General features: G+C 32.7%; 2 protein-coding genes across 3 annotated transcripts; one reads left to right on the top strand and one right to left on the bottom strand.

Moving 5' to 3' along the window:
• The first annotated feature begins 7,064 nt into the window (after nt 1-7,064).
• Nucleotides 7,065-13,605, top strand: LOC137807582 (putative chloride channel-like protein CLC-g). 2 transcript variants are annotated; one of them, XM_068608297.1, is made up of 7 exons: nt 7,065-7,376; nt 7,487-7,687; nt 7,790-7,967; nt 9,299-9,561; nt 10,294-10,563; nt 10,668-11,799; nt 13,148-13,605. In XM_068608297.1, the coding sequence occupies exons 1-7, from the start codon at nt 7,126-7,128 to the stop codon at nt 13,253-13,255; spliced, it is 2,403 nt and encodes an 800-aa protein (XP_068464398.1). In that variant the 5' UTR covers nt 7,065-7,125; the 3' UTR covers nt 13,256-13,605. The 2 variants fall into 2 exon arrangements, with proteins under 2 accessions (XP_068464398.1, XP_068464397.1); XM_068608296.1 differs by having other exon boundaries at nt 7,084-7,376; nt 7,487-7,967.
• A 305-nt stretch (nt 13,606-13,910) lies between these two features.
• On the bottom strand, nt 13,911-18,777 carry LOC137807583 (calmodulin-binding receptor-like cytoplasmic kinase 3). Its single transcript, XM_068608298.1, has 7 exons — nt 17,404-18,777; nt 17,046-17,258; nt 16,523-16,782; nt 16,172-16,337; nt 16,002-16,091; nt 14,994-15,292; nt 13,911-14,499 (listed from the first exon to the last, which is right to left on the bottom strand). The coding sequence occupies exons 1-7, from the start codon at nt 17,663-17,665 to the stop codon at nt 14,290-14,292; spliced, it is 1,500 nt and encodes a 499-aa protein (XP_068464399.1). The 5' UTR covers nt 17,666-18,777; the 3' UTR covers nt 13,911-14,289.
• Between the last annotated feature and the right edge of the window lie 7,998 nt (nt 18,778-26,775).

Below are 26,775 nucleotides of genomic sequence, written 5' to 3'. Positions count from 1 at the left end.
AATTTCTCTAGTAAAATCAGGTGTATGGTTACTCATATTTTTTTGAAAGGAAATGCATGTGCTGATAAATTGACTAATTTATAATTTATTCATAAATAATTTTTTCATTAGTATAATAGGCTACTATCTAGTTTGTTCTTATAATATTTTATGAATATATATAATCTACCTATGTATCGTTTTTGTTAACATATGAGTTTTAGTCTAGTTCCAATTTATATATATATATATATATATATATATATATTTTAATAATATTTTTTTCATGTGATAACAAATGATTGTTGTTAGCTTAGATGTCAAGTTACATAATGATGTTTAATTTAAAAGTTTTTATTTCAACGATAAATAGTATTTTAAACATGATATATATACATATATGATCTAGTTAATCATATAATCTTACCATTAGTGTGTTATTAAGTAATCTTAGTTATACAGATTACACAATGGTTTGGACATTGAAACATGTCGCTCTGCACAGAAGACAAAATTATTACGTGGTCCTCACCTCGGTGTAATGTTGTATTGGACAACACCGTTGGCTTCAATCCTCTTCACTTGTTTGTTTTATTCTTAAATTATTTATGCTCTGGGACCATTAATAATGGAAGAATAATATCCATTCACTTTTCAAATACCATGATTAATTAAGAGCTGAAACATGTGACCTCTCAATCACACGACCCCATTGGCAATATTTAAGAAGAAGAAAAAAACTCCGTTAAAAGATATAATATTCAATTTTTTCTCTTCACATTTTAATAGTGTCTGATTATATATAGGAACTTATTTTCACTATAAACCAAGAATAAACTGCACTTTTCGAAACCACCATTTTAAGATCATAATATAGACGAAAATGAAGATGGAATTATATGGAATATTCTAGAATCCAATAAATGAGGTAAAATGAATGGACTAAGTGGCTTAGGTGAGTGGAATAGAGATTTATATGCGACAATAGACGAATCATTGAATAACTCGATCCAACTTGTAATCATTAAAATAAAGTATTTGATACATATGTAATTAACTTCATGTTAATTGATATATGTTCTCTATATTCAATCATAATGAATAATTACAATTATGTTTAGTTTAGTGCAAGTACGAATGAAGATAATTTTTAATTAATAAAAAGAGAATGGAAAATGAAAATATATTTACTTGCTCTAGTTTAAAAGAAAAATAAAAAAATGTAATTTTATTTAGCTTTTAAAAAAGAGAGAACATATATAAAAAAAAATATGTTTTCTAGAGAATATCACGTGTTCTTTGTGAATGTTATCATGAATCACATTTATATGTTATCTATATTGTTGTTTAATTTAATATGCACATAAATATCTCAGATCCCCGTCCTCATCATTAGATTCCATTTCCATGACTCTCCTTCACCACATGATTTGTAATAATGAAGATATTTTTGTTTTCTTTTTTTATTTATTTTATCATTTACATTCTCTTTCCACTCTTTTATTACAATTTCATTATTCTCAACCTCTCTCACCTATTGTTGTTGATCGATCACCAACCCATAAGAAAGGGTCGAATTAGGTTAACGACTAATTAAACATGGACCAGTTTACAAAAAAATAAAATAAAAATATGTAATTTATAAAATTAATTTTAAATAGATAAATACCACAAGTGGAAATCAGAGTGCCACATAGAGGGAGAGTGTTTTGCTTGGATGGAAAATGAAGTGAAAAAAAATACAAAACGTGACAGTTTGAATAAATAAAGAGTAAAAAGTAAAGAGAAAATAAATAAGTAAATAAATTTATAATTAGTATAATAAAATAATTATTTTATATACTAATAATTTGAAATTTATTTTTTAAATAATTTGATGTAATAATTTTTTAAAAATATAAATTAAAGTTAAAAATATAAATTACTATAGAATTTTATGAAAAAATTATATTTTAAAATAATAAATGTTAAAATAAGTTACTTTAAAAATATATAATTTAATTATTATTTTAAATTTTTTATCATAATTATTTATTAAAAAAATAAGAGTTAAAATGTTTTTAATCCCTATAATTTAATTTAATGCGAAACTGATTTTCATCGTTATAACTCAAACTTTAAATCTCTTAAGTATTTGTAGTAGAAAAACTATGAATTTTTGTCATTTTTTTTAAGTAGAAAAAGTTTTTCAAGGTGAACTAGGATGTTAATTTTTTTTTATCGCTGGTATGTATATTATAATACCGTTAACATTGAAAATTTGTTTGTTACGATAAAAAAAACTAATAAAAACCTATTTAACCCAAAATATAGTTTTTACTACAATATTAATAATACTCAATTATATTAGAAAAAATATTATATACATGAATATATTTATAACATAGTGAATTATCTTCGTAATTGATTATATTATACATTTTTTTATTTGTTGTATTATGCATCATACAAGAATGTATGATTCTTAATTTCAAATGAATAAAGTTTAATTCTTTATAGTTAGTTATATATGGCAAATTCTACATGCACTTTCATACTTTTTACTTGCCTCTTCAATTTTTATTTTTTTTAATTTCAACTATACTTCTATGGTGAATAATATGTTTTTTTTTTCATTTTCAAGTAATGATGGTTGCTTCTGGTGGTTGATGATGAATGTTGGTGATTAAGGTAAATTTGTGGTATTTTTACTGGTGGTGATTGTGTAGTTCACTTATTATACAATTCAAAAATCACAAAACTAAAAAAAAATCAGCAAGGTGCAAAAATGGAGGACAAAACTCAATTTTGTTTATCTTTGCACTTTAGAATAAACTTTTTGATTCTAAGGGTTCACAATTTGCTTCAAATTGCACTAACAATTTACTTCACGAAACCATTGCAAGTGTAACAATAGTTGTTTTCTTGATAGAATTTTTGCGATGTTACCTGAGGAAAAACTTTTAACTACAAGAAATCTAAACCCCTGGGTAAGTATACATTATATTATGAAATAAATTAAAACATGTCAAATGATTAAACTATTTTCTTAAACATTGTTGTTGAATAAGAATGGAAATATTGTTGGATGAGAGATATGGACTTGAAAATGAAGTATTGGGTGTATGAGGTACAACTAAAATTATTTTAAAAAAATGAAACTATGCTTCATTTATAGTTACTTATTTTTTTTTTTTATTTTACAATTAATATGGAGGTGAAGGAAAAAATATGGAGGTGCAGTGTCCAAATCACCTTGAAACTATTTCATTATTTCTCTTTATCTTGGTTTTACAAAGTGTTATAACTTTAATTTTTTTTAACCTTTTCTTGTAGGTATGATTTTATCACTGTAATTTTGTAAATATATTTTATTTAGTGTGATGTAATAATTTTTCATAATGAATCTTTTGAGTATCAAGATATATTTAAGTTAAAAAAATAAGAAAGATGTTTATGAATTATAATTATTTTAAATTTTCCCTTTATACTCATTCAGATGTGTATTATAATATTTATTAGTAGAAAAAAAAAAAAGTAAGGAAAGAGGTTTACCAAGCATAAGTTTGTCTCCTAAGACAGCACATCCCTCAAGCATTACTTCAAAAAATTTAAATAATGAATAATAAACACGTGACATCACAAGCAGAAGATTTTTTTTTTTTGAGAAAAAAAGTTATCACCGTCAATGTAGAAAGAAAGAGGAAAATAACAATTGCAGACAAAAAAAAAAAGGAGGAATGAACCATAAACTTATGAAAAGGGTTACCTTTTGAGTGTTTTTGGTTTTTGGTTTTTTAACTGGATTTACATTTAAAGCATCATTTGAATCTGTGGTTTATGTGATTTCTATCTTTTTTTTTTGCACTTGAATCAGAAACATAAAAGAGATGTTTATTTTTTATTTGAATCTGTTTTTTCCAGCATTAATAATGACAGTGGGTATTTAAATAAAATGTTCCAATTAAGATGCAATATTACAGAAATAATAAATTAAATTTCCATTTGAGAAAAAAAAATCTTAAAAAATAGTCTTTTGCAAGACTATATTTTTTACAATAATTACACCGACATTATAACAATAGATGATATTATCAAAAAGTATAATAGTTTAATATTCATTTTAGAATATGTTATATATTATGCTATGGTAAATTTTAATTTATGACATCTTTTGACTGGTTATATTCAAGTAACATTAGTTTCTAATGTTTCTATGGTTAGTTTTTTTTTATTATAAAAAATTAAAAAGGAATTAGCCAATTAAGATATGCAACAAAAAGATGAAACAAAATTTGTGTAAAGATATGATTGTAAAAATTTCTGACTGGTGAACATAATATGATCGAGTTGAATTTGTATTTTTTTATTCTGAATATGAATTCATCTCTTAAAGGTTATTGAACAAGTTATAATTTATCTAAATGTATCTTTGTCAAAATGTATTGAGTTTAAAAATTGAAGGATTTAGCTAATCAAGTTATATCACAAAAATATGAAACAAAAATCTAAGAAAAAATATGTTTAAAAGTTGTAAAAGATTGTAAAGGTGAAAATAATATCATCAAATATAATTTGTGTGATTTTGTATTAATGGATATTGCATTCCAATATGAAATTATATTTTACAAATTCCAAGTAAATATATAATTTGCAAGTTTTACTCATAAAAGGAAACTCTTTAAGGAATAAAGAATAAAGGTAAAAATTAATGCAAAATCATAATGTTCATGTAACACACACCAACACTTTGAAGACAATGCTTAGGTCTCAAAGGGTGAATGGAATTCTTCTATCCTCAAAAAAAAGTCCTCAAACTATAATGAAGAGACAATTAAATTGTGAAAAATTTGGAGAGGTCTTTTGTTTAGATAGTATTAAAATACTTAAGATTGTTTTATCTCTTAGATGAACAAAACTTCAAAGATGTATTTTTCAATGAAGATGAAAGTCAAAGATGATAGTTTACATAAATTTTTATTTTGTTAAACTTTTTTAACAATTAATTATTTCTCTTGTGTTTTCATATTATAAAATATGATTATTAAATTTTAATATTCTTATAAGCATATACACCTGCACTATATAATTTTATAATTTAGTCATATATTTGTGTCTGTATTTCATAATCTACAACTTGTATCGTTTATGTGATAAGACAATGATGAGGGATTACTTGAGTGAAAAAAAATTGTAGAAAAGAGAAAATTGATGGAACACCACTCCCCTTTCAACTCTTAAATAATATAATAAGTGATACTATTTCAACATTTACCTAATTGTTTAAATAATATTAACATCTAAATTATTTCTCTCGATTAAATAAACTATAACTTAAATATTAGAAAATATATTTATAACCAATTTCATACACATTCTTCGAACACCACAATAACCATTTGACTTATTTAAACAAATTTTAAATATTCATTTTCACTTAATTATTACAACATTATAGCTCAAGTAAAATTATATTTTAACTTTGATAAAACTAAGTTAAGTATTGGATTAAATGATTTCAGAGTAAATTTTTATGTGAAGTGTTTTAAATTTAGGTGGCATTATAAAATTCACACAATAAAAATTAGTGGAAACAAAATTACTATCCACATTTTTTTAATACACTATCTTATTTATATAATTTATAATTTAATTTTTTATATTTATTAAGTAATGTGTATATATATGTATGTATATTACTGTTTTTTTATATTTGATATGCAGTTTGTATATGAATTAAAGCAACGTTGAATAAGTAATACATATTGCCGATTTATATAAAAAAACATAATTTTGAAATTCAAAATATTAAAAACTAAAATATATTTAAAGATAAAATTAAAACATACAATATATATATATACACACACAAAATAGATTATTGTTATTATAAATTGTAAAATAAAAATACATTTACATTTGACATATTTTAATTTGCTTTTCATAATCTTTAAAAAATGCACCAACGTATTTTTGGCATACATTCATATTATACTATTTATTATATATTGTATAAAAGTTCACTTTTTAAATACAATTTTTTAACCTCAAATTATATATTGATAACAAATATTTTATACAAAAAAATGTCATATCTATCAACACTGCTTAACTTAACATATATGTTACAAAATATATTCTAATTATAATTGCGTGCTACTTTATTTTTATGATTTAGATAAAATTAGTATATTTTCATTTAATCGCAATAATGTTAACTAACGTAAACTGTGAAAGTGAAGCTGTTAGATTTAGATAACAACATTACGTTAATTAAATATTAAATATAAATGACAACCTTCATTTAATTTAATTTTGTTTTACTAATTAAATAAAACTTGAACAAATGAAATAAAAATAGATGAAAAAAAATAACATATTCTTTTACATATATTGATGTCTATTAATAAAATTTGAGTCTACTAAAAGAAATTAGTCCTCAACAACCTAAAAATTAGATTAAACTTTCTTGTAAAAAAAAGTGTACATGTTTATATGCCTAAGAATGGACCAGTTACGTTAACTTAAATAAGTATTTATTCAATGAGAAGATAATATTTATTTATTAAAAACAAAAATAAATATTATAAAAATAAATATTATAAAAATAAATAAAATAGATAAGAACATCAATAAAGCTGAAATTTATTTATTTTATTAAAAACCAAAATTTAAAAAATAACTAGGAACAAACTCACTCGATATATCAAATAAACAACAGTAGTAAACAATTAAGAAAAATAACATTGTATATTTCTACATTGTCTACACCACATCAAAACAAAAACCTTATTAAAAATTACCCAAACTTCCTCCCAATAAATAAGGAAGTATATTCAATGGCATGTTAAACCAATTAAATATCAAGAAGAAAAGTTGAGTTATACATATAAATTCATCTTAAAAGAGGGTTAACAATATCATTAAAAAAATATAAAACTCTTAAATTTGGAATCCTTTATAATAATTTAAGCATTAAAAAAAGTATCAAAGAGTATACATCATATTAATAGAACACCATTAATAACCTCATTTCATGCCACGTCAGACTTTGTCAAGGGAATTTCCTTTTTCAACCTATTATTTGGGAAATTACGCTCTCTTTTGTACCCTAAATAACAACTTCTCGTACTCCTACTCCATCCTCAATTATTACCCTCTCGGTGGATGTTTCAGCCTTTCTTCCATTTCTTTACGCTTGTTTCGGTCAAACTCTCATGCTTCACACTTCACTACCCAACTTTTAACACTCGCACTTCCCTCCAATTCCCTGCCATGAACCGCCCCCATAATGGAGACACTGAAACTCTCCTTCGTCAAGCTCTGCTGTCTTCTTCCCAGAGATCCATCATCAACTCCACGTCCCAGGTTGCTATTGTCGGCGTCAATGTCAGCCCAATTGAGAGCCTCGATTATGAGTCGGTTTTTCCTCCTTTTTTTTCATCTGGGTATTGCGCTTTTGTCCAAAGGTGAAATCTTTTCCGTGACTCACCTCTCAAGTCTCGTGCTTTCCGTTTTGGGTGTGCAGGATTTTTGAGAACGAGTTCTTCAAGCAGGATTGGAGGAGCAGAGGGAAGGCTCAGATATTTCAGTACATTATTATGAAGTGGCTCTTGTGCTTTCTCGTTGGCGTGATCGTTAGCCTTGTTGGCTTCTGCAACAATCTCGCGGTTGAGAATCTCGCTGGCGTCAAGTTTGTGGTCACCTCCAATATGATGTTGGAGAAGAGGTACCAAGTTTTAAATTTCGCCCATTTGTTTTCTTTTTCTATCTGTTTTTTCGTTTCTTTTAATGGATTTGCTGAGTTTTGGAAGCTTGGAATTTGTCGCAGGTTTCAGTTGGCCTTCTTTATATTTTTTGTTTCTAATTTGAGTCTCACGCTTTTTGCCTCCTTAATCACGGCTTTGATAGCACCTGCAGCCACTGGTTCAGGTATACCTGAGGTGAAGGCTTACCTAAATGGTGTGGACGCACCTGGAATATTTACTGTGCGAACTCTTTTTGTTAAGGTATACAATAAACTAACACGATGCTTATTTAGTGTTGGGTTTTGCCTATACAATAATGTGATATTGGCTATTATGATAATCATATTTCATATGATCTTGATGTTTTTTGACCCATGTTTGCATATGAAATTAAAGTATGGAGGAACAGTAACAACACATTCTCTAAAACACTATTTTTTATTGAAGTTAATGTTGGTCTCTTGTAATTATTATCACTCGTAATAGAGTAGGTTCTATTAAATTCCACCTATAGTTAAAGAGTTTTGAGAAGCATACTGCTACCATTTTTCTTGAAATGTGGGACGTTCAAAGTTTTTGGTTCCTGGTGGAGTATGCAAATGACGTAAACACTAGATAGTAATGAAAGATAGAAATAGGACAATGGATCACCAATATTTGGTCAATTTATACACATTGTTGAAGTCACTTGTAAGTTCAAAACGGAATCCACTTCCCATTCCTATTATCATTCATTGGCATTGCTATTGGCACTTCACAAAGTGGTGTAAATCTTGCAACATTTTCCGGCGGTAGTCAGTAACTTTCCATTCTATATTGTCAATTTTTGTTTAGATATCTTCTTGTTTATCTCTGGATAAAGTTAGGCAAGCAACTCATTTCAAAAGTTTTTAACATACACTACTAAGTTGTTAAGAACTATGAAGTGATGAAAATTTATGCAACTTCTGTGGTGAGTAAATGATCTTTTCAAGTACATTTTGTAGCCATATTACCCATCATTTAATTACACGATCTATTCTTTCTTATTGTCCTATATTTTTTCCTGTTTTCCCCTATAAGTTATTTTCTTGTTCCCCACAATACATGATTTAATCCTCATGAACATGTTTAGTAAACAGAGAAAAAAGATGAATGGTTACCTCGACTAATATTTTTTGTTAGCTATGATAATATCATCACTAGGTGTATATTGCTCGTCTAATTAGTGTGAAATATTCTTTTTGTCACATATATTTGTGCTGTCAGCTGTGACATCTAAATATTATCTAATCTAAATCTAAATACCGTACACATGAGGCAGGCAATCCTTATATCAATGTAGTCTCCTCTCCACCTTCTATGGCGCTTTCAATATTCTATCTTTTATTTCCTCCCTTAATTGATGGAGCACGTGTTGTGATAGAATTCTGAAACTAATATTAAATTTTTATGTTTCTCCAATATCATTTTGTTTCATAATATAGCATTGGTAACACTGTCTCTTAATTAACTAGTACTCTGGATTCCCTAATTAGATTCTGCCATCTTCAAACAGGAATTGTTGTTTTGCCTGAAGAAGAAATTTACTTTCACGTTGGTTCTATCTACAGATTATTGGAAGCATTACAGCAGTTTCTTCGTCACTTCTGATCGGGAAGGCAGGGCCGATGGTGCATACAGGTGCATGTGTAGCAGCATTGTTAGGTCAGGGTGGGTCGAAGAGATACAGGTTAACGTGGAAATGGTTACAGTTTTTTAAGAATGACCGGGATCGGAGAGATCTAATAACATGTGGATCAGCGGCTGGAATGGCTGCTGCCTTCCGGGCCCCTGTTGGTGGTGTGTTGTTTGCTCTAGAAGAGATGGCATCTTGGTTTGTTTGCCTATCTATTAAACATTACAATTTTTCATGATTTTTTGCTTGAGAATTGGAATCATATTTTTGTCTTTGGAATTGTTTTTGTCAATGATGTTGTGAAGGTGTTTATTTCCTCCTTCCCTTTAATTTTAGTGATAAAAATATGTGCCTTTAATTTTGTTATTTCTTGAGCTGCATATTGTGGTCGAACTTCTCCCAGTATAATTGTATTCTGCATCATTTTGTTTATTCTACTATGGATGACAAACATGTTAAACTAAACTCCTCTGACACTGGTAGCACCTTTTTCTTATCAAGCATAACTTTCTTTGGGTTTGGGTGGTTTGTTAGGCATATATTGAACTGATGATGAGGCTTTCAACCTCTTATCTAGCTTCTGTTGCCCTCACTGCAGTCCTCATTCTGCAGGTATCTTGTTCTGTCTTTTTCCAGTAGACCAAATAATATGTAATAAGTGATATTCACACTGAAGGCTGCTGATTAATTGTCCTTATGTGTTTCTGTACAAGCGCTGGTTGAGATCCTCCAGCCTTCAGATGACAATTGCATTGGCTTCTTTTGATTCTCTCCCAGTTTCCCCATAGTTGTCTTCTTATAAATGGCTTCTGTTATTGTTTTTTAGAATTGGGTTTCATTTAGCTACAGTGGATGAATTGTTATGTTTATTTTTTCAATCTTCAAATCCATAAGTGAATTTGTAATAAATGTTTAATTTCTGTCCTATAGGTGGAGAAGTGCCCTTCTGTGGAGAGCTTTCTTCACAGCAGCAATAGTTGCAATTTTGCTTCGTGCCATGATTGACCTATGTTTAAGTGGTAAATGTGGGCTATTTGGTAAAGGGGGACTGATAATGTTTGATGCTTATTCAGCAAGTATTTCATATCATTTGGTGGATCTTCCTCCAGTGTTTATTCTTGGTGTTATAGGGGGGATACTTGGCAGCTTATTTAATTTGCTGTTGAGCAAAGTTCTTCGAATATACAATTTTATCAATGAGTGAGCTATCTTTTAGTCATAAGTGCATTCAACAAATTAAACTTCTCCTTACATTGTACAATACATTATACAAAGCTCATTCTTTCCATCATTTACTTTTGCAGGAAAGGAACCATTTATAAAATTTTGCTTGCTTGTGTACTCTCCATTTTTACATCCTGCCTTCTTTTTGGTTTGCCATGGTTTACATCTTGCCGACCTTGTCCACCTAATCCAACTGAACCTTGTCCTACTATAGGCCGGTCTGGTATCTACAAGAAGTTCCAATGCCCTCCTAATCAATACAATGATCTTGCAAGCCTTATTTTCAACACAAATGATGATGCTATTAGGAATCTATTTAGCAAGAATACTGATGACGAGTTTGAGTTTACATCAATGTTAATCTTTTTCATTACATGCTTTCTTCTAAGTATCTTTAGCTATGGAGTTGTTGCTCCCGCTGGTCTTTTTGTGCCAGTTATTGTTACTGGTGCATCTTATGGACGTGTTGTTGGAATGCTGCTTGGCAAAAACTCCAATCTTAACCATGGTCTTTTTGCTGTACTTGGTGCTGCTTCCTTTCTTGGTGGATCCATGAGGACAACAGTTTCTCTGTGTGTAATTATTCTAGAACTAACCAACAACCTGTTATTGCTGCCCCTAATCATGATGGTGCTATTCATATCTAAGACTGTCGCAGATGCTTTCAACGGAAATATATATGACATTATAATGAAAGCGAAGGGTTTGCCTTATTTAGAAACTCATGCTGAACCTTATATGAGGCAGCTAACCGTAGGTGATGTAGTAACAGGCCCACTGCAGACATTAAATGGCATCGAAAAGGTTCGTAACATAGTGTTTATTCTCAAAACTACTGGACATAACGGTTTTCCTGTTATTGACGAGCCTCCTATGTCGGAAGCTCCGGTGTTATTTGGCATAATCCTTCGTGATCATCTTCTCACGTTGTTGAAGAATAAAGTTTTTATATCCTCACCTTCAGCAACCACTGGCAATGTCCTCAACAAGTTTTCAGCCGATGATTTTGCAAAGAAGGGTTCAAGCAAAGTTCGTCTAAAGATAGAAGATATACAGTTATTGGAGGAAGAGATGGACATGTTCATAGATCTACATCCATTTACTAATGCTTCTCCTTATACTGTTGTGGAGACAATGTCCCTGGGAAAGGCCCTTACACTTTTTCGAGAGCTTGGTTTAAGGCATCTGCTTGTGATACCCAAGATTTCTAGTGTAAGTAAAATTCTCATACCTTGTTAATTTTGATCAAGAAAGTTAACTGCTCTAGTTTTGCTTAAATAGGGTGCTAGCTTTATTTGAGTATGTGCACATACTGTTTCTTTGATTTCTTTTTCTTATAAAAAGGTGTCAGGCTGTCAACCCAGTTCTGTTTGTATTCATTATTATTATTAAGTGAATATGTGATGAATTAAAGTCTTGGGAGTTCTAATAGGAGAAGAAATTTTGGTGAGAAAGAAAAATATTTTTGACATTTTCCTCTTTTAATGTGCAAAAAAATGAATTGATGTTTTATCCTAGTTCTTAGGAACTTCTAATACGGTTTACCAATCAGAATTTGTGTTATACTATAGTAATAGACAAAACTTACACACACTTCCATAGACATAATTGGTGTTATTCTTCAAGCTGAATTAGAATTTTATCTCAGGAATCTGCATTAACATTTAATGGAATCCTTTAGTTAGGCATGTTGGTTTTTGAGCTGAAACTCTAATTCTATTTGGAAAACAACTCTAATAACAAGTAAATTTTGTCTTCTAGTAACACCGCAAGAAAATTATCAAATTGCAACTAATTTTAGATACCAAAATAATTAGTTATTGTATTAAATTAGAGACTATTTTAGAGACTAAAAAAAATATTGGTATCTAAAGTAGTTTTTATTATTAATAAAAATTTATAAAGTAGTTTTTAAATTGGTATCTAACTATTAGCTACCAAGGTTTTAACTACTAATATTTTTTATTCTAAAATAGTATCTAAAAGACTAATTGAGACCATTTTGAAATCTGAAATGTTAGTTAGCTAAAATCCTAGTAACTAATTTAAAAATTATTTGATAATTTTTTATTAATAATAGAAACTACTTGAGATACAAATAATTTTTAGTATCTAAAATAGTATCTAATTTAGTTAATATAATGACAAATTATTTTCGGTCTCTAATTTTAATTGTTATTTAATGAATTTTTTGCAGTGTAACTTCCGTAATAAAGGATCTTATTAAATGTCAATATAGATAATTGACTAAAACTCCAATTTCAACTGGAGAACAATACTATCAGAATATAAGGAACTGCATATAATTTTTGTCTAAGTTAATTTTATTATATTCAACTTACATTCACAAACTTTATTCATCAACACCTGATGGTTGGTAGTCATTGACTGGGTTGCTATTTCATTTTCTGTACTAAATTAACAATTGTTAGATAGTTCTATTTGGTAACTTATTTATGCCTTGTGTAACATTACATGCTACTTATTAGTTGATGTCACCACTTCGTTATTACTGTTCTCTGATGTTCACTCATCCAAGTTTTGTGCATTCTAACTGCAGAGATCACCTGTGGTTGGTATACTCACTCGGCACGATTTCATGCCAGAACATATTTTGGGTTTGCATCCCCTTCTGGCAAGAAACACAGGGAAAATATTAAGATTTTAGCACCCTTGTATAGGGAAACATAAATTTGGGCATCCGAACAATGCTCACATATTCTTGCTAAAGCTTTAGGGCACTGACCAAGGCTTCCCAGCTCAATTATTCTTGTGTTGCAGAAAGAATTCTTATTCATGAAACGAGATTACTAGTAATAGTTTTCTTCCATCTTCAGGGAATCCAGAGCTGAGTCATGGCAAAATAGTCTGATTCAGTGAGCCGTTTTTCAATTATTGCTCATTGTTCTACTTTGTACATAATTATGGTATGTAATTGCCTGCCATAAAATTGTGTATTGTCAATTGCATGAAGCTGCATAAAATAACGATGGCCTTTCATCAAGGGGATTTCGTTTACTTTAACTCCATTATATTGTCATAATAATTTACTAGTATCTGAAGTGCTTCGCCTCTCAGTCATAAATAGTAGTTTATTCAGTTTTTCAATGGATATGTTTAGGAGTAAAATTTTAGATGGAATGGGAGAAAATATTTTTTTCACTGTGTTAATTATCATGTTTTAGAACCAAAGAATTATCCTTTTTTTTATGGTTCAAAAAGATGACAATACTGTTATAACGCATTGCAGCCAAGCCATTTAGCAATTAAGTTCTGAAACTCGCCAATTTTTTTGTAGCCAATTTTCACTATGACATGGAAAGTAACACAATATATGTTCCATCCTTTGAGAACAAATTCATATTGTACAAAATCCACCGCCAACTTTACACAGACAAATACTTCAGTGGCAAGACAAGGAAGTTCCTCGTCGTACATTTTTTCTTTTGTCGAAGTTTGTTTATTCAGGTATTGCTTTCTGAGCCAGTTGCATTTGATTGTCACTTCCTAAGTAATGTTCACACTTCACAATAATGACTCAGGCAGTTTACTGTGGAATAAGTCACCAAGAAAGATTCAAATGACATCACTTCATTTCACAATGGTTGAAACACCTTTAGGTAGGATAGATAAAGAAATAAAATTCTTAAAAGGAAAAAGAGATAAAGACCAACTTCACTATATCATCATCAAATACGCTACTTATGCTCTCCCTGCACTCTTGAGGTAATCTGCCCTTATTGCCCACAACTGCTCGCTCACTGATTTCATGTCAGGTCTCTCTGTTCTAATGGGTGCTGCACATTGAAATGCCAAATCAAACATCTTCATGAGAACATCTGTGTTTACTGCTTCTTCCATTAAAGGATCCACCATTTCCACCACAATTCCTTCGTTGTACTTCCTGATGGCCTGCATAAAGTAATTTTTTGACGATGATAATGCATGAAAATTAAACTCTTAAATTAATTACCAAGTGAACTACAAACTCAATCTTGGTGGACAAAATATAGGGCTGGACAACATAATTTCTAGTTCACTAGCCAATCTTGCATTCACAATGCTTTGCAGTACTATATTTAATCTTGCCCATGCTACTAAACCTATAGGCATATCCAATAAGTAAAGGTGCCACTAGAGCTTTTCAAGGGGAGACTACAGTCAGTTTTCATGGTAACTTGATAAGTTAGTAGCACACTGAGTTTCATGTTGGCAGTGGAAGTTTTCTTAAAGAGGTCCTTGACTTAAAGGTTGGTGTTGGATGCTGGCTTAAAATGCAACATCATCTTTTATAAGCATGTCAAAAGTTAAAATAGACTATTGAAACTTAAAAAAAAAAACGAAAAAAACAAAAACTAATCTTAAGTAAAACAAAACTAATCTTAAGGAAAACAAATTGAGCTTACCCATCTAAGTGTAACACGCTCTTCAACAGTTTTCTTCATCTCAACGGGACGGCGGCCAGACACAATTTCTATAAGCAAGATTCCAAATGAATAAACGTCACTTTTGGGAGTGAGTTGGTATGTTTTCATATACTCGGGGTCCAAATAACCAACTGTTCCCTTCACTTTGGTAGAAATGTGTGTCTGATCAGCGTTTACAGGCCCTAGCTTTGCAAATCCAAAATCAGCAACTTTAGCTCGCATGCGTTCTGTCAGAAGAATGTTGGATGATTTCACGTCTCGATGGATAATTTGTTTTTCTGTTCCAAGAGATGACAAAAAGATTCAATCGGCAGATATATAGATATTGTTAGACTATAAGGTAATCATGCTGCATGATTATACTAGAATTAACACAAGTTAAAAACTGATAACCTAATGGCCACAATGTCAAGGCAATGAAATATGTAACTATCCTTACCATGTGCGTGTATAGGAAACCTATCAAGTGAGACTGATGAGTGAATCTCAATCTTATAACTCAAATGGATAATATAAAAACTAATTAATAGCTTGTTTGGTTTCTATGTTTCTGATGTGATTCTCCACATTTTGGATACAATTTTAGAAGCTAATAATTACAGGTTTCACATCAGAAACGTGATTCCTCCATTTTAAACGAGTATCTGTACAGCTATAAAACAACATTGACTATCAAGTATCTCTCTGTATGGCTAAGGCTATTAACTTCTCCCACCTCTCACTAGATATGCCCCTAATATAAGATTGATTGCACAGAAATATGTTGAAAAGGTACTTAGTGATCATTACTTGAGTATAATGTCGTGTTTGTTTCAATAAACAAACAGCACATAAAGCCATATTTAAGGCATTTTTCTATAAACTCAAAATCTCAAAAGCATCTATTTATACTCTTGATGTGTGTCGCGAAGAAAATCTTACAGTGCGTTTGTAGGCAAAAGAAAATGTAGAAGGAGAACAAAATGCACATAATACAGTAATCACTACCTGCATACTGATGCAGATAGGTCAAGCCATGAGCAACATCATTTGCAATTTCAAGTCGCTGATTGAAGTCCAGTGTTTTTCCACGCATACCTGCCAATAGTATAGCATGATATTCTATAAGATTCAATATTCAAAGACAGATGTTGGCAGATAACAGTGCATAGTCTTACCATCCAAATGTTCTCTAAGGTTACCATTTGGCACAAACTCTGTAATAAGAAGGCGTTCATTTCCTTTATCAATATAACCTAGTAGCTTCACCAGGTTTCGATGATCAGTTTTGGCCAGAAGTTGAATTTCATTGCTGAATTCTGTTCTCAAACTATCAAAATGTTCCTATACGATTTAGCCATGTCAGCATGTAGAAAGTAAGTACTTCTATCATTTTCAGTGGTACATTACAGTCAAAGCATTTCATAATAGAATTTTGATGCATAATTTTTATAACAAAACAGAATCCAGAACTTGAGCATTCTAAGATTAGAGGTAGACTTTTAAACTACATACTAAGAGTTACTTACCTTTTTTGCACGTTTTACAGCCACAACCAGGCCATCTTCCAACTTGGCCTTGTATACAGTACCAAAACCCCCTTCTCCTATTTGCAATGTTTCTGAGAAGTTATCAGTAGCTCTTGCAACTTGGTTCAGATTGAGATGCAGTGATTGAAGCCTACTGAGTTTTGGAGACATTGAGAATCTGGACGGACTAGCTGGCACCCGTAGTGGACTGGCCGGAATCTTGTCAGTAACGGAGGCTTTGAAGGAGGAAACCGAATCCACTACAAGATCAAAGTTGTCCATAATTTATTAAGTGAAACTGGAAGCATAGACTTAAATAATAATAAGGAAAGAAAGAAAAAGAAAGCATATATAGTAACATAGAAACTGAAGTTTTATGTTAATATAGGAATAAGATTATTGATCACAGCATGTCAGAATACCCATATCTCAAATTCATAACATGAATGCATATGCCTAGCCTGTAAATTTTCTAGACAAACTCCAAAAAAGGTGGTAAAAGTTTACAAAAACATCAACTCACTTGAATTGGGTTCCTTATTCAGAACAGCATGAGAAGTTGTTTTCCTTCTCTTAAAGAAACAAGGACAAAGAACAAGACAACATACAAACAAAGCTCCCCCTGCAGAAATACCAACCACGTGGGCTGACAGAGGCTTAGAATCTCCTTGCGATTTGGATTCACTATTTGAATCCGTTTTCAGAAGTTTCCTCCCTGCCTTTAAAGGAAAATCCACTGCAAACAATAAAAGCCAACATAAAAGTTATAAGAAACGCTATTCTCAAAGATAGACATTACAAGTGGAAATCTACAGATAATGTGCATAACTATCTCTGGCAAGCGGAAACCATACTCAAATTAACATCATACTGGACCATACCAAAAGAAACATCCGTCACACATTTGACACTTTCAAAGTAGTCCTTCACATCACACCCCTTTTCAGTATACAATTGGAGAGCCTCACAGAAAGCAACCTTGTTCACCACATTGCCGTTTATGTAGAAAAGCTCCTGACCATGACTAGAATATGAATGTGCCACCCAATCAGTGCCACAATCCTTTGACTGTAAGACAACCTCAGAACAAAATATTGTTGACAATTGCAGCAACAGAACCAAGAATAACGCAGAAATAGCCATTATGAACTAAACACCGCAATCCAATAGGAAAGCATCTCCTTGTATTAACACAGAAGCAACCAGGTGTATAAAACTATCAAACGAAACCAGCACAGTCCTGCTCAAGCATCATATTTAGCCTAAAACACAAATCATCTCCACAGTTCCAAAATAATGACCAGCAGAACCCAATTCACCAAATTGGGCCACCATGAATTGAATTGGATTTCTGAATTAAAAAAAAAGGCAAGATCAATTCCTGACAGTGAGAACAAAAGATGACCGTGAAAAAGGAGTTGCTTGGATGAAGTTACAGTTGTGCAGTGCTTCCTGAATTTCTCCAAAACCTCGATCACCCAATCCGACAAAAAAACTCAAGGTGGCAGCTGGCAAGTGATCCAAGACAAGACCTTGGAACTCACCAATTGTTGTTAGAATTCAGACTACCCAATTCACCCAAAAAGAAGAAAAGACAAAAGAGCAAAACTTTCCACCGAGAACCAAGGAAAGGTGGGTTTCTAGGAATCTGGGGTCGTGCAAAAGAAGAGACGGTGAGCTGGAAGAAGAGGCGGCTATGGAAAAATGAAAATAATAATTAATAAAAGTAAAACCCAGTTCACACTTCACAATTGTTCTACGCAGTGGCAGACTAGCAGATAAGAATCAACACTGTTTTTCACAAATATCAAACTTAGTTTGAACATACACACACATACACATAGAGTGAGAAACAAAAGAGAGAGAAACACAATAAAGAATCAGCTGTGGACTCTGACGTAAAGCCAATTGCCGGCTCCACTTAATATACTGCTATATAAATATTATTATTTTTAATTTCATATGAATAAAAAAGAGAGATAAAACTTTTCATAATAATTATAGCATTATCGCTGGTTCAAAACGAAACTCAATATAATGTTTTCTAACATTCACCATCATGTTTTTTCTTTATTTTTATTCATCTCAATAAATCATTCAAAATAGAAAGTAATATTAAATATTATAAACAAATATATTAATAAAAAATAAAAATAAAAAGTCTCTACCAAACTTTGTGTATTATGTTGTATTTAACACCCAAATATTTTTTTATAATATACATTATATATTTTTAACCGTGTGGGATAAAGTGTGAAGATGCCGTGGTTGACCGTTGAGCTGAAAAGGAAGTTAGTGTAGAAAGGTTATTGAATTGCTAGGAAAGTATCCGGAGGGCCTTTTTGGGATTCTGAGAAAATGGTTTTCACGTGTTATTGAAAATGCTACTTTTCTTTATCAGCTTCTTACTCTAACTTACTTAAAATCACACTATCCTCTTCTTCTTCTCAACCTACTTAACTCTAACTTTCACAACTTAAAAAAGGAAACTCATGGAATAATCAAATATTAGTTAAGAATATTTTTTTTAATAAAATATTTATTGTATTACTGGATAGCTGAGAAGGTCGCGAAAACTGAACAGTTGGGAAGGTCTAATGATTCTCTTACTCTAAATATAGTTCGTAAATCTACAATTAACCATAATTAAGTCAAGTGAATGATAAATTATAATTAAGGCATGATTGGGCCCTCTGCTGGACCCACGAGCAAGCCCATGATAGCTGAGGCCTATGTATAAATACTAGAGGAGACTCAACATCAAAGGTAATTTTTCACTCTCAACTCACCTACATGTTGTACTCAGATAACTTGATTGTCGAAGTGCCTTTGCAGGTTCCCCTCACTCATCTCGGGTAAAGGAAGAACAAATCGAAGATCACTGCACCTGGAGGCCGTGAAGACCGGAAGACGAAGACAGAATGAGTCACTCTAAGAGGAACCCGACCTTGTAAGATTTGGCGCCCACCATGGGGTTGGGAAGAAACCTTTCCAAGTGTCCACATGGTAACAACAAGGAATATGACGGGAAACAACAAGATATGCAAGGAGGTGTTGAGACTAGCCAACCTGATCCAATGGTGTTGATAATGCAAATGAGGAGGAAGATTGAGATGCTGGAGAAGAAAAATGACGAAGAGATCCAAAGGATGAAGAGGAAGAATGAGGAAGAGATAGCGACCTTGAAGAGGAAAAATACTCGGATGAAGCAGAAACTTAATGGAGATCCAACAGTCTAAGAGAATATAGAAGGGGAGCGTCCCCAAACCAAAAACACCCATTCGAGAACTGAAGAGGCCGAGAGTTCTTATAAAAAGAATACTCAACTGACATCAACAAGCACCTCGGGAACCCTCGGCGAAGTCCTTTTGTGGAATATGTCATGGAGGTGCCCTTGCCGAATACCTGGAAAAACCCAACACTTGACAAATATGATGAAACTACCAACACGGATTAACACTGGACTCATACATAACACAAGTCAGTTTGTACACTGTGGAAGATGTGTCGAGTATTCCACACCTCTCTTAAAGGAACAACTTTAAGTTGGTTTACTCATCTGCCAGCATGCTCTATTGATTGTTTTGATACACTTGTGACAAAGTTTGGAGCTCAATTTGCTACAAGTCGTTAACACCACCTCACATCCATCGCTTTGGTAAACATTCGAAAAGAGAAGACAAACTCCTTATAAACTTTCATGGAAAGGTTGGCAAGGTGGCGTTGAATATACGCAACCTAAGTCTTAAGGTAGTCATGCATCACATGGTTGTTGAAGATGGTTGTTGCCCCTTCAAGATTGTGTTTGATGAAGACTTGTATGTAGTGTTTGATGAAGACATTTATGTACTTTCCATGTATTTGCGCTTTGCTTTAAGTATGTCTTAGTTAGTGCTTAGAGGTTGTCTAAGAGTAGCTTTTTGCTGAGTAACTCACCTCATAACCACTGGCCATGTGTTAAGAACAAGCATAAGTTTTCTAAAACTGTTTTTCACATGTTTTACACAAAAACACGTTTTACTGCATAAAAATAAATCTGTTCTTTTCTAAATAAACAGATTCATTTTTTTCTCACTGATGCCTTGGCTAAGTCTTGTAAAAATTAGATTTTGTGCATCAGGTATTTTGACTAAGTCTTCTTCTTTTCAAAACGACTGAGTTTTAAATTGTTAAACTTTCTCTGTTTTCGTTTTGAAAAATAAATCTGTTCATCTGTTAATGAATAGATTCTTTTTTTGCCTCTGGTGCCATATCATACTTAAACGTTTTTTCAGTTTTATCTCAGCACCAGAATGGTTGACTAAGTCTCCTCACTTAACAGATTCTCTAATTGTTTTTGAAAATAAATCAGTTCATTTTATTTTCAATCTGTTCATTTTATAACAGCTTTAACTGTTTTTCAAAATTCTGTTATAAGCTGGCTTTCTATAAAATGCAAACTTGTTTTCTGAGTTTAACAACGATTCAAACAGTTCATACATTTGCAAAAAACAAGTTTTGACAGCAGAGAGTTAAGTGTTTTCAAGGATTAGCATTTGTTCTTCAAAGATTTCAAAAATCACAAAGTGCTTGTTCTTGGTTTGGTTCCAAAAGCTTGGTGTGAGGTGCAGCTACTGTTCTAGCAATCTTGCCTACTGGTTTAAGGCAGATCTGTGTACCCTCAATCAGGTGTAGTCGTTTCACATCTCGTTCTTGTAATAGTTTGGTTGAACCCTCTTCTTGATAGGTGTTCTTGAAGAGTGGGTGTGTGTGTATGCTGAAATAGGTTTTTTCAGCAAGAGTACCTAAGTTCTTGTAGGTTTCAAGAACAGTGGGAATTGTACTTGGTTGTACAGGTTGTTAGTGAATTCCACCTGTTGTTGGTGAAGACTGGATGTAGCTCAGGTTGAGTGAACCAGTATAATTGTTTGTGTTCATTCTCTCTCTCTCTCTGCAATTTTGTTTCTGCATAATTGATAAAACAACAAAGAAATAAATCTGTTCAATTGAAAATAAATCTGTTCTTTCTGGGCACTGTGCATACTGTTCTTGATTTCTGGAAAAGGTGTTTGAATCTGATAAGAACATATATAATCTGCTAAAACCATTGGAACAGATTGACTGTGATAGGATGCTCAAGAAACTGTAAATGCTATTAATTGAACCTTAAACAAACTGCTTAAAGTTGAAGCTTGCTGTTCTGTGATTCATTGTTCTTAATTTCTGGAAAATTTCTTGACATCAAGAAGAACACTCATAGTCTGTTAAAAGCCACTGGAACAGCTTGTTTGCAAAGGTCACTCAATTAACTAGCATGCTATCAATTGAACCTTAATCACTTGCTTGAAATTGAAGCTTGTTGTTTTTGTGTTTCACTGTTTTTTCAAATCTGATATCTGTGTGTGCTGCTGGAAATTCTCACTGCATAGTCTTGTGATTAACCTTGCTGTATTAAAAGCGTTTCAAACAGAAAAACAGTGCTGAAATAAATCTGTTCATTTTCACATAAATCGATTCATTTTCTGTAAAACTGGGTTAAACACTGTTTCTGCGAGAAAGTTTTAAAAGGTCAATTCACCCCCCTCTTGAACTTTGGCACTATTAAACCCAACAATTGGTATCAAGAGCTAGGACTTGTATTTTAATCAAGTTTGTTTGTAATAATGTCTGAGTTCAATGTGCTTTTTGCTGAAGGTTCTGCTGTTAATAGACCACCTATGTTTAATGGAATGAATTATGCATTTTGGAAAGTTAGAATGAGAATTTTTATGGAATCCATTGATGCATTAATTTGGGAAGCTGTGGTCAATGGACCTTATGTGCCAATGCAGGTTGTCAAGGATGAACAAGTGGAAAAGCCAAGATCAGAATGGAATGAGACCGAAAGGAGGAAGGCTCAACATGATCTTGTGGCCAAGAACATCATAACCTCTGCATTGACAATGGATGAGTTCTTCAGGATATCTCAATGTAAGTCAGCTAAGGAGATGTGGGAAGTCTTAGAAGTGACTCATGAAGGTACTGAAGATGTGAAAAGGTCAAGGAAACATGCACTCATCCAAGAATATGAGTTGTTCAGAATGCAACCCGAGGAGAGCATTGCTGATGTGCAAAAGAGATTCACCCACATTGTGAATCACCTCACTGGCTTGGGAAAAGAATTTGACAGAGAGGAGCTCAACACAAAGATTTTGAAGTGCCTCGACAGAAGCTGGCAACCAAAGGTGACAACTATCTCTGAAAGCCGTGATCTGTCAAAATTGGAAACTGCTGCACTGTTTGGAAAGCTGATGGAGCATGAGCTAGAGCTTAAAAGACTTAAAGAGCAGGAAACAACAGAGAGAAAACCCAAAGGGCTTGCACTGAAAGCAACTGAATTGGATGAGATCAAGGAAGAAAAAGAAGATGCTGAAGATGATGATACAATCAGTCTTCTTACAAAAAGATTTAGCAAATTCCTGAGGAAGAAAAGCAAAAACAGGAACCAGCAGAAAAGAAGGTATCCTAAACACAATGATTCAAATTCCTCTAAATATACTTGCTTTGGATGTGGCAAAACAGGGCATATCAAAACAGATTGTCCAGACAATCAAACAAGGGACAAATCTGCCAGCAAGAAATCTGAAAGGAACAAAGGAAGAAGAGCCTACATCTCATGGGAGGAAAATGAAGTATCCTCAACTAGCAGCTCTTCAACAGAAGATGAGGAGAATAATTTGTGCTTCATGATGAAGGATGAGGAGTCAAGCTCTGAATCAGTAAGTAATTTTTCTGCTGATTCTGATAACTATGATGATTTGCTTGCTGCCTTCAAGGAAACACATGAGGAAGCCAATAGGCTAGCTGTAATATGCAATAAGCTGCAAAAGGTAAATAATGTGCTTGCACCTAAAGTAAAAACACTTGAGGAAGAATTGCATAAGGCCAAAACAGATTTGGTAAGCCTTGAACTGACTTGCTTGCATGCCTCTATTAAAAACTGTGAAAACTGCAAAAGATTGGAAAAACAAGTGGAATATTTGCTGAAAACCCTTTCCAATTTTACCAAGGGAAGAGAAAACCTTGAGTCTCTCCTTGGATCACAAAATGCTGTTTTCAATAAGAATGGACTTGGTTATACCCCTGGAAATACAACCAATGTCAAAAAACTTTCAAGTTTTTTTGTTCCAGCAAAATCAGTTTTTTCAGCTTTTAACAGTGGCAAAAAGGCATCTCATGTAACCTGTTTTTACTGCATGAAATCTGGTCATACATCTAGGTCTTGCATTGCTAGAAGACATCTTGTGCCTAAGAACTTAGCTACATGGCTACCAAAGAGAAGGTGTTAATCTGTGCTGGACCCTATACTGAAAAAGGGTACCATTTGTAAATTTTTTATTCTGTTTTGCAGATTGGAAGCAAGAAAAACCAGTGGTACTTGGACAGTGGCTGTTCAAAGCATATGACTGGAGATCTTACAAAGTTCACCAGCTTAAAGCTCAAAGCAGAAGGACATGTGACCTATGGTGATAATAACCGAGGGAGAATTTTGGGCAGAGGAATTGTTGGAACAGGGAATTCAACAACCATTGAGAATGTGCTGTATGTAGAAGGACTCAAGCATAGTCTTCTCAGCATAAGTCAGCTTTGTGACAAAGGATACAAAGTGAATTTTGAGTCAAGTGGCTGCACAATCTCAAGTAATTCATCTAGTAAGGCACTGTTTACTGGTAAGAGAGTGAATAACATTTACTTGTTGAATATCATGGAAACTAACTCTTCAAATGAGTGTTTGCTGTCCAGAAGTGATGAGTCTTGGTTGTGGCACAGGAGGTTAGCTCACATATACACAAATCACTTGAATAAATTGAAATCTAAAGATTTAGTTTCTGGTTTACCTAACATTAAATTTCAGGATAACAGGCTTTGTGATGCTTGTGTGAAAGGTAAACAAATCAAATCCTCTTTCAAGTTAAAGGATATTGTCTCTACAAAAAATCCATTGGATGTGTTGCATATGGACTTATTTGGTCCATCTAGAGTTGCTAGCTTGGCTGGAAATTTGTATGCCTTAGTTGTTGTGGATGATTACTCAAGATTTACATGGACTCTATTTCTTGCACATAAACATGATGCTTATTCTGCCTTTAAGAAATTAGCAAAAATTCTGCAAAATGAAAATGGTTGCTGCATAAAATCTATTCGAAGTGATCATGGGGGAGAGTTTCAAAATGCTAAGTTTGAGAGGTTCTGTGAGAAGCATGGGATAGCTCATACCTTTTCAGCCCCTAGGACACCCCAACAAAATGGTGTAGTTGAAAGGAAAAATAGATCACTAAAGGAACTTGCTAGAACTATGTTAAATGAATCTAAGCTTCCTAAGTATTTTTGGGCTGATGCTGTTTATACTGCAGGTTATGTCTTAAATAGGACCTTAATAAGACCAATTCTTAAGAAAACCCCATATGAATTGTATAAGGGCAGAAAACCTAGTGTGAGTCACCTTAGAGTATTTGGGTGTAAATGTTTTGTATTGAATAATGGTAAAGAAAATCTTGGTAAGTTTGATGCTAAATCTGATGAAGGTGTGCACATTGGTTATGCTTTGAATGGTCATGCATATAAAGTCTTCAATAAAAGGCTGCTTATAATAGAAGAATCAATGCATGTTGTTTTTGATGAAACTGATCATAGTATATCTAAAGCTGCTGATGAACCTGACAGTAACGAATTTAAATCTGTTTTAAATCAAAATGAATCGATTCATTTTGATACTGCTGATACACATACTGTACAAGAATCTACTGCAGCTGCAGGTTTGCCAAAAGAGTGGAAAACCCCAAGAGACTTAACCCTTGATAATGTCATTGGGAACATTGAGAAATGAGTGTCAACTAGAAAATCCTTGAACAATTTCTGTGAAGCAATGACTTTTGTATCTCAAGTTGAACCCAAGAATTTGAAGGAAGCTCTCAAGGACAGTAACTGGATTTTAGCTATGCAAGAGGAACTGAATCAGTTTGCTTTTAATGAGGTCTGGACTCTTGTTCCTAGAATACCTGAGATGAATGTAATTGGAACAAAATGGGTATTTAGAAAAAAAATGGATGAGCATGGAGTGATCACCAGAAACAAGGCTAGGCTTGTAGCTAAAGGGTACAATCAAGAAGAAGGGATAGACTATGATGAGACATATGCACCAGTGGCTCGGTTAGAAGCTGTTAGACTGCTGCTTGCCTTTTCCTGCATCAAAGGGTTCAAGCTATTTCAAATGGACGTGAAGAGTGCCTTTCTAAATGGCTATATAAATGAAGAGGTATTTGTCTCACAACCACCAGGTTTTGAAGACCATCAACATCCAGAATATGTGTTCAAACTCCAAAAGGCTCTCTATGGACTCAAGCAAGCTCCTAGGCAATGGTATGAGAGGCTAAGTGACTTTCTCACCTCACAAGGCTATGACAGAGGCACATCAGATAAGACCTTGTTCATAAAGAAGAAAGGAGATGACTCAATTCTAGTCCAAGTATATGTGGATGACATCATTTTTGGATCAAACAATGGAGAATTGTGTGAAGCCTTCGTGAAGGTCATGAAGAGTGAGTTTGAAATGTCAATGATGGGTGAGTTGAACTATTTTCTAGGTTTGCAGGTCAAACAACTCAAGGATGGCATTTTCCTAAGTCAAGCCAAGTATTGCAAGGATCTGCTGAAGAAATTTGAAATGGACAAGTGTAAATCAATCAGCACACCCTTCTCAACAAGCTGTCATTTGGATCATGATGAAGCTGGAATTTCTGCTGATGAAACCAAATACAGAGGACTCATAGGATCACTGCTGTATCTTACTGCTAGCAGGCCAGATATAATGTTTGCAGTGTGCATGTGTGCAAGGTTTCAATCTGCTCCTAAAGAATCACACTACAATGTTGTCAAAAGGATTTTGAAGTATTTGCAAGGAACTAAAGAAGTTGGCTTGTGGTATCCAGGTAACATTTCATTAAGCTTAACTGGATATTCTGATTCAGATTTTGCAGGTTGCAAAATTGACAGGAAGAGCACAAGTGGAACCTGTCATTTGCTTGGATCAAGCTTGATCTCATGGCAATGCAAAAAGCAGGCTTGTGTAGCTCTTTCCACTGCTGAAGCAGAATACATTGCAGCAAGGAGTTGCTGTGCTCAAACTATATGGCTAAGACAACAATTGAATGATTTTGGTATCTTACTTAACCATATACCTCTGCTGTGTGATAATACAAGTGCAATCAACTTAACCAAAAATCCTGTCATGCATT

Source organism: Phaseolus vulgaris, chromosome 3 (assembly GCF_000499845.2).
Source record: "Phaseolus vulgaris cultivar G19833 chromosome 3, P. vulgaris v2.0, whole genome shotgun sequence".
NCBI lineage: Eukaryota > Viridiplantae > Streptophyta > Magnoliopsida > Fabales > Fabaceae > Phaseolus > Phaseolus vulgaris.
The sequence above is the reverse complement of the archived record's forward strand: the minus strand, read 5'-3'. Positions and strand labels throughout refer to the sequence as shown.

Excerpts from the sequence above, each read along its gene's own strand:
- LOC137807582 (XM_068608296.1), top strand. The coding sequence starts at position 7,126 with ATGTTTCAGCCTTTCTTCCATTTCTTTACGCTTGTTTCGGTCAAACTC. Across the intron at positions 7,968-9,298 it reads TGCGAACTCTTTTTGTTAAG|ATTATTGGAAGCATTACAGC; the intron begins GTATACAATAAA and ends TTCTATCTACAG. Across the intron at positions 10,564-10,667 it reads ATATACAATTTTATCAATGA|GAAAGGAACCATTTATAAAA; the intron begins GTGAGCTATCTT and ends TTACTTTTGCAG.
- LOC137807583 (XM_068608298.1), bottom strand. The coding sequence starts at position 17,665 with ATGGCTATTTCTGCGTTATTCTTGGTTCTGTTGCTGCAATTGTCAACA. Across the intron at positions 17,259-17,403 it reads TGTGACGGATGTTTCTTTTG|TGGATTTTCCTTTAAAGGCA; the intron begins GTATGGTCCAGT and ends TATTGTTTGCAG. Across the intron at positions 16,338-16,522 it reads CTGTAAAACGTGCAAAAAAG|GAACATTTTGATAGTTTGAG; the intron begins GTAAGTAACTCT and ends TAAATCGTATAG.